The sequence below is a fragment of the Sylvia atricapilla genome, chromosome 3, assembly GCF_009819655.1.
Source record: "Sylvia atricapilla isolate bSylAtr1 chromosome 3, bSylAtr1.pri, whole genome shotgun sequence".
Lineage (NCBI taxonomy): Eukaryota > Metazoa > Chordata > Aves > Passeriformes > Sylviidae > Sylvia > Sylvia atricapilla.
The window spans coordinates 71,712,908-71,720,925 of NC_089142.1; the positions used below are offsets into that span (position 1 = coordinate 71,712,908).

General features: G+C 39.2%; 1 protein-coding gene across 1 annotated transcript in view; it reads right to left on the reverse strand.

Moving 5' to 3' along the window:
- The window catches only part of NUP133 (nucleoporin 133), a 29,867-nt gene extending 22,948 nt beyond the window's left edge, over window positions 1–6,919 (reverse strand). The window contains exons 1-8 of the mRNA XM_066315738.1: window positions 6,735–6,919; window positions 5,472–5,590; window positions 4,574–4,677; window positions 3,470–3,577; window positions 1,781–1,912; window positions 1,241–1,411; window positions 453–608; window positions 287–357 (exon numbers count right to left, since the gene is read on the reverse strand). Coding sequence (XP_066171835.1) covers window positions 287–357; window positions 453–608; window positions 1,241–1,411; window positions 1,781–1,912; window positions 3,470–3,577; window positions 4,574–4,677; window positions 5,472–5,590; window positions 6,735–6,919 — 1,046 coding nt within the window. The remainder of the gene's footprint in view (window positions 1–286; window positions 358–452; window positions 609–1,240; window positions 1,412–1,780; window positions 1,913–3,469; window positions 3,578–4,573; window positions 4,678–5,471; window positions 5,591–6,734) is intronic.
- Window positions 6,920–8,018: the final 1,099 nt, after the last annotated feature.

The window sequence follows — 8,018 nt, forward strand, 5'->3', positions numbered from 1 at the left end:
GCTTACTTTTTGTCTTTGTAAAATCAAGACAAAACAAACACAATCCTGATAAAATGACACTAACAAAAGTAAAGGGAATTATTATCAGGTAAAGGATTTGTAATGCTAAAAAGATGACAGCATAAAATATAGGATAACTTAATTACCTAATATAAGGTGATTATTTTATCAACAGTTCCACTCCAGTAAAATTAAATTGCAATTACTTAATTAAGTTTTTGCAGGAAAACAGAACAGATTGATCTCATTAATGAAGGTTTTACCAGATGCAAGTGTACTTCCTTACCGATTCTGTTGCAAATCCATGTATTGTATATTTACTCCTCCTTTGATATCTTCATAGTTACTTTCAGATCCCTAAAAAAAGAAATACATCTTTTGTGTAACTGTATATAAACAGGCTATCAATTAAACCAAACACACTAACCCTGTACAGCCGGGCTGGCTCTTACCCAAATTGCATCCGTAATGTGTTCTTTTAGGACCCTGTTGATATCCCAGCTGAGAATGTAACGTTCTGATGAATCATCAATCTCCCACTTGTTTAGATTTGAACTTGTTAGCATGTAAAAGCTTGATCTCTCTCTATCCCAAAGAACACTAGAAATCTGCATTTAAAAAATGAAAAAGGTTAAAGGAAAGCTTGAATATAGAATAATCTAAGCTACTCTCAGTCCACAAAAAGAATCACTGCCTTGGGCAATCTACAAAAGTTGCACTCAAGATGAGCATTATGATAACTTCCAAGAGAAGTCTTATTTTACAGATAAAGGAACATCTATACTAAATACATTTCTTGTACTTCCTACCAACTTCTGTGGAGTTCATTGACAAAACTCAACTCAATCATCAACCCTTGGCAGTGCTTAATGAGAAAAGAAGGAGTACAGGCTGGTTCCTTCCATTAGTAATGAGGCTATCATTAGAAAGGGGCACGACATGCAATCATTGCATATTCCCCCATATATTGTATATATAGGAAGGATTATTATTCCAAAGTTTCCTTTTATTCAGAGCTGAAGAGTAAGCCAGCATTTGCCTTAATAAAACATACAGATTTATTTGGTTTCTATCTTTGTTTCAAATGTCAAAGAAACGTAAGTTATATAAATGAGCTGAGTGAGTCTTGCCTTTTTCTGATGTCACACATCCTTATACGAGCTCTTCTTTTTCTTTTCTTAAAACACAGGCTAGAAATTATGAAGAGAAAGTAAAGAAGATGAATGTTTATCAGGCTTACCACAGCATCACTTCCAGGAGACAATATACCCAGGAGAGAAGAAACCTTTCTACCAATTCCAGAAAACATACCCTGCCCCTGTGGCAGAGCATGTTGATGAATCTTGCCAGAACCATCAGGTATCAACCGGACTAGCTGACCTCTGGAAGATGATAAAATAAAGCTTCCTCCCTAACAAAAAGAGACAGCAGTTACATTAAAAAAATTCACATTCTAGAAAACTCTACTGTCAGCTAAAATTCTTTATGTCAGCTCATATGGGTAAGCACTGAACAAGACACAAGGCATCCTTAGGAAAAGACCAACATTTCATGGCAGAGACTCATTTTCTTAATTTTGTGTAACATTTTTATCCATGAAACTCAATTTCAGTTAAACAACAGAACTAAACTCTCACATAATCCTTGGAATCTAATGACAAAAGTTAGTGTTACCTTCGGGACATTTATTACAGATTTAAGACTAATAAAGTTGAGCATACTTTTCCATCTTTACAGTAGGAATAAAAGCGGTATTTTAATATAAATCATACTGTTTTACCTTTACTGCTGTGAGGAAACTGCAGAGAGAGCCTCCAAAGTCTGTGAAAGTGTCTGTGTAGGATCCTTCATGTGCAAGATTGGGCCAGTAGCGCACAGAACCTTCACTGGTAGCAACCATTATTGCCAGAGACTTGAAGTGAAAAAGTAATTAAGAGAAGAGGCAAGATGATGATGATGATAGTAATAATACTAAATCAGATTGTAGCTTTAACTAAAACATGTTATTTTACACATCAAGATTGTGGGTGACAAAGACATGATAAAGTAGTAAATATATATATGGAAGCACACTGACAAACATGGAACTGAATCACAAAAACATTCTGCAGCACAACTTAATTCGTGCAGGAAATGTTATACTTGTTTATTTTCCTAATGAATATTTTCTACTGGTTCTTGATCCTGATAATTCAGGGTCTGCTGCTGAAATGCAAACAAAACTTAGAGTTGTAAATCAGGAAAGAGCCTGTGGAGAATTTCAGATGCCAAGCTACTATGGAAGACTTCAAATGCATACTGTAATTTAACTAAGAAACTGCTCCAATGTCTTTAAGAGAAATATCAAATCACATGGTGGCTCTTCTCTTCAAAGGCATAGGCCTACAGCATAACTCAGGAAATCACAGATAGCAAATTAAGTGGATTGCAAGAGACTGTTCAGGTAGAGATTTAGAGAAAAGCATTGTACTTAATCTATTGGTTGTTTAAAAAAAACGTAAAAATCACAGAACAATACAAGAACTGTAGCTGGGAGTCATTATTGAGCTCCTTAGAGTTTTCTAACTAACTTTTTACTAGACACTGACTTTCAGTTCACAAGAATGATGAAATTTAAAAATACTAAGTATTAGGGGTTAGGTGCATTGCTTCTTCTTAAACGTCTTTGGATATGACTAAGTCAGAACATTTCGGGTTTCATGAGATAATCCCAAAATAGTAAGATTGCTTCTTATCATCTGGAAGAGCAACACAAGAGCAAAACAAAAGAAAAGATGGTATTACATATTCTGTGCTGCTGCTTACTTCCAAGTACAGCTTCTTAGCCAGTTTTATCGGAGCATCACATATATTAACTGAAATCTAAGCTGAAAAAGAGAGGTTCTTTTCATGAATGATAGTAACAGGCATATTAACACTTTCAGAACAAAACTGACGTTTGAACCTCACTCTCTAGCCCAGAAACATACAAAAAACCAATCAGTCAAGACAGATTAAGTCTGTCCTTCCAGAGTCACTTCCTTACAAAGACCAGCCAAGAGAGGGTGCTGGGGTTTGCTTCTCATCTATGGACACTGGGAATTGATCCACTGAGCCATGTGTTTAGCCAGCACTTCAACTGCACTTGGTCAGACCCCATTTTTGACTACCCTGGTTAACACAACACCTGTTTGTTAACACAACACCTCTCAATTTACCGTATTTTTGTTTTTAATAAAAGCATGTCAGGTAATCCTTAGAAAAACTACAATTTAATTTGATCCTATAAGATGTACATAGTGCAATTTAAAAGGACTAGCAGAAGTTTCTTTACTTCAAAGGTATTTACTGCTATCAATCCTGACCTTTTGAATAGATGCCATACACCAAATGTTTTCAAATACTTTTAATTCATCATTTTGATAAAAAAAGGTATATTCAAAGTTATTCTTAAGGCTCTTTTAATCACTAAAATTTAAAATTTGATCACCTGAAGAGAAGATGCTTCACCTGAAGAACTGAGACAAGATATAGCAGCTAAACTAGAACTCCATTGGTAGTCACTGGGTGGCAGCTGCAATTCCTTGCACAGAGATAACTGGAAGAAAGGAAGACATGTCATAACAAATACAAGACTGGAAGAACTTATTCCTCTGCCACAAAATCTTTAGACTTTCTGACCCTAATAAAATTACATTTAAACTAAAAATCATCTTCAAATTTTCAAATATCATTAACTTTCTTTATTATTTTTGAGTACTTCTCACAACACCACAATACGGGATTATTTCTATTGGAGATTATTTGACTATTCCTTAATAATCAAACATATAAATATTCTAAATATTCTAAAAAATATTCTAATAGTCAATATCCTAAAAAAATTAAACCAGAAACACTTGAGAAAACTTCTTAGGTACTAACAGAGTAGAGAGGGGGAAGGCTCCTCACTCCCCTGTGAAGTTAAACAACCATAAAAATTTTAATCCCTTGACAAATCTCTCCAAGTGCCAGAATGTGTATACCTGACATCCCCTGTAAGTGCAGGACCTGTATAATTAACATACGTTGTCCTGACTGAAAGAAACTGATTTTGTAACTACAGTTTTTCTCACACCACCACTGAAATGATGCTGGAAGAAACAATGTTCAGAGGGGATATAAAAATTCTCAATCTCAGAAATCTAGGTGAAACATACATTCAGTACCTCTGAAATTACCCATGTTTTTGGAAGTTGTTGCGAGTTGAAAATTGGTCCCAGAATAATCTAAACCAATCTGTAACGTAGCAACTAGATTTTAATTATGAAAATAAGCTTTATCAAGACTATCTAGCCTAAGAGCCACACCTATTAAAATATGAAGAATTAACCTTAGTGTCAAGGTGACAATTAAAACTGAAGAGAGGAATACAAAAACTGTAAGCTCTCTCAAAAGCTTGAGTTTCAGTTACTGTTGTCAGCATGACTTCCTATCAATCCTGCTGCTTTTGGGGGAAACCAGACAAACTCCAGTTGAAAAAAACGCCCAACTCCATAACTGCATAACCAGTTCAAACATCATAAAATACAGACCATTTAGACCCTTCCGTTACCTTGGCTACTGCAGACTGACCAATCTTCCAAATAATCAGCCTCTCCTTATGAACTAGCCAGGCCCATCCACTTTCATCCACTTGAACACTCAGCTGGTCATCAGCTACATAAAAAAAGTAACTTTTTTAAAGCATTCAGGTTTTTAAAACACTGCAAAGTAACATTTAAACCAACAAACTTTCATTATTCTATGAAAATAAGAAATATTTTCTATTAAATTAGTTTCCATGTTAGAATTTCCATCTATTTGATCAACACATCAAATAACTACATCTAGTTTAAAAATCCATTTGATAAACTCTCAGCCTCTAAGAATGAAGACAACCCTAAAACTCGTTTCCATGCATTTAGAGTAGATTATAACACCTTTGTAAATCATTCAACAATTTTAACATTATTTTAAAGATACATATTTTGTTCCTCTTATATCTACTATAAAGGAAAAACTTTGCCACAGAGAAAAAATTGTTTAGGAGTCCAATTTCTTGAACTCAGGGAAAGGTTTGTATCACTAGGGCTTTTGGAAGAGACAACAAATGGGAATTCAAATAAAGAAAAAAAATGAACCATCCACTCAGAACACAGCAAAATCAAAACAAGAAAAAATGTGAGAAAGAACCAATAAGTAAAAGTTACTAAAAACCTACTATTAGCTTTCTCTATACCCTTGGCATTTTAAAATAAATTGCATAAGCAGCATCAGAAGGTTATTTCCATGCATTCACACCCACACGGTTACTACTTTAATTACTGTTACATAGATAACCAGGTTGGATTCAAAGCAAGACACAGATATTTCAGCTTCCCCTGCAAAGTCAGCATTTCAATGGCATCAATGACACATTCAGAATTCTCTCACCTGTCAATTTTCATGGAAAAAACAACATCAATTCTTACCATCAGCCTTCTTCAGGGCTTCCATAACCTTAACAGGCAGAGAGGATCCAAAAGCCTTAACATCATAGTTAATAGTCTCAGTTGCTGTAGGAAGCTGGATTACTCTGGTAGGAGTCGCTCTTAAACAAAACAAAGCTACAGTTAACTTTTTATTGCTTCTCCATCAGTTTCAGCAGACATTTACTTCATGAGTATCTCTTCAGAAACAGATTTATGTAAAATAAACATGCTTCCTCTAGGAACACCACCTAAAGCAATCAATTGGTGGCTTCCTTGCAAGTCGCTAGCTGTCATCAAATTTTTTATTCTTAAAGAACTGGCTTTGAATGTGCATTATTCCACCAGCAACAAATTCACTGTTCAACTTCTCTATACAGTGGTTATCCACAGGTAAAGACATTGACACTGTCAGGAGAACTTCAGCAGAAGCTCTTCCCTGACTGCAGGGCCTACCTCCATCCCCAGCTCTGGCACTGCTGGGCAGTACACTCTGTGCAACACTTGAAACACCCACGGCAGCTTGGATCCAACAGCACCTCTACCACCCTTCGTTTGCTGTAGAGACTGCATTCCCTGTTCCGTAATATCATTTACAAAAGCTGCTTTGCATCTTTCCCCACCTTCTCTCTCTGGAACAGCACAGGTCTGTGTTGTCTTTTGAACACAATTAGGTGGGTAAATTTCTCTGCTTATAGAAGTTAATGCCCTCTTTTTATTTTTCCTCACAAGTGAAATGATGTCTCAGACCTGCCCGTGTGAAAGGACAAAAGCTGATACAAAGCTAATAGACAACCCTGACGCCCAGTTTGCAAAACTTATTGATTTAGCAGACTTGAAGTAAAAGCTCCCCAAAACTGAGCATGGGCAATTCTCTTTATCTCAACAAAACAAGGAATAGCTGCTCCTGAGAAAAGAGATTATGAAACTGATCCGGGGCTCATGCTGTATCTCAGTTTTGATCCATATGGAAGGGAGAAGACAGGGGAAGAAGCTGGGGAGAGGGGTGGGTGTGAAATGCTTGAACTCTGACTATTTTATCTTCTTTTCAAATACAGGAGCTCTTACTATATTCACATATCATACTTGTATCACACAGGGATATATTTGATGAACCCGCGGATTCAAAACCTAATGAGAAGTATTCATAACCCTGAGCACGTGGTGCCGTACATTTACGGCATTAGTGTACAGTACTGTAATGTAACCCACAGTGGCTCGAGCATCTAACAAGGAGGCCGGCTCTGCGGCGAGGGGCGGACTCACCGCGCCGACAGGGAGCCGTTCCTCCGCGCCGCCGGCGAGAACAGCACCGGGGAGGCGGCCGCCGCCACGACGGGCAGGCCCTTCTTGCCGCCCGGCCGGGAGAGAGGGCTGGGCGCGGCGCTGCCGAGGGTCCTGCGGGCCGACCCGCCCGGGGTCCGCGGGGAGGCGGGAGCCGACGGGAACATGGCTGTGGATGCAGGAGCACCGGCGGTCCCGCGCTCCCGCCAGGCGCCCGCTGAGCGCGTCACCGCGGGGCGGGGCCGCGCGGGAACTGCCGGAAGCCGATCGGTGCCGAGAGGAGCCGAACAGCGACGGGCGGAGCCGAACGGTACCGAGCGTGGCCGGGAGGAGCCGAACGGTTCCGAACGGATCCGAGCGTGGCCCGGCCCCTGCCGGGGAGCGGCGGAAACCCCGCGGCAGCCGTGCAGGGCGCCTGCCCCGGCCTCCAGGGGGTGAAGCGGGCCGCGGGATGTTCTGAGCGCCGAGCTAAAACGCGGCTCTCTCGCTCAGATGTTCCTGAAGGCAGGCTTGGTCCTTCGGCACCTTCCCAGGACCATTCACAAGGGAGGGTTTGGGTACCATTCCTCCCTGAGTTCATGCAATTAGCTGGCAGTAACCAGCTGCAGCAGGGAAGGCTGGATATGATCAAAAAGTGGCTGTTCAGAGACCATTTGGAAGGACGTATTTTCCACAAGGAGTTGCTTTAATCTTTAAAATAGCCTGTGCATACCTGTGTTTGCCCCCACGTTTCTAATTAAAGAAATAAATACACAAAACCATATTCCATGCAAACCTTGGGACGTTTTACATCTATGCTAAATGACAACCATGCACTACAACTATTCTACGGTATAAAAATAGATTTTTGCCTTGAAGGGGGACAAAATGCTCGATGGCATCGGTTTGCATGAAAAAGCTTTTAGAAGGTACATATGTACCACCCACTTGGGGAAGAAGTTGAGTTGAATATGTATTACCAACAAAGCAAATAATTTAGGATAAAATTAACTATAAATAGAAATAAAAAATCACATAACTTTTCGAAAATGTTTTCTTTCATAATAGATTCAGGGCTGTTAGGCTTTTTGTGTGGATTGTGGTCCCCTATGACTGAACCCAAATGCAGATGAGAAAAGCTTGAGATGGTTCATCTGGCAGGACTGAAGTATGAGGCACCTGTCAGTGTCAGTGCTTTGTCTTTTTTCATTCAAGTAGAGCTCTTTTGGCTTTGATTTTATGCAAAAAGCGAAATACCAAAATTTAGGGGAGCATCACTATATTTAC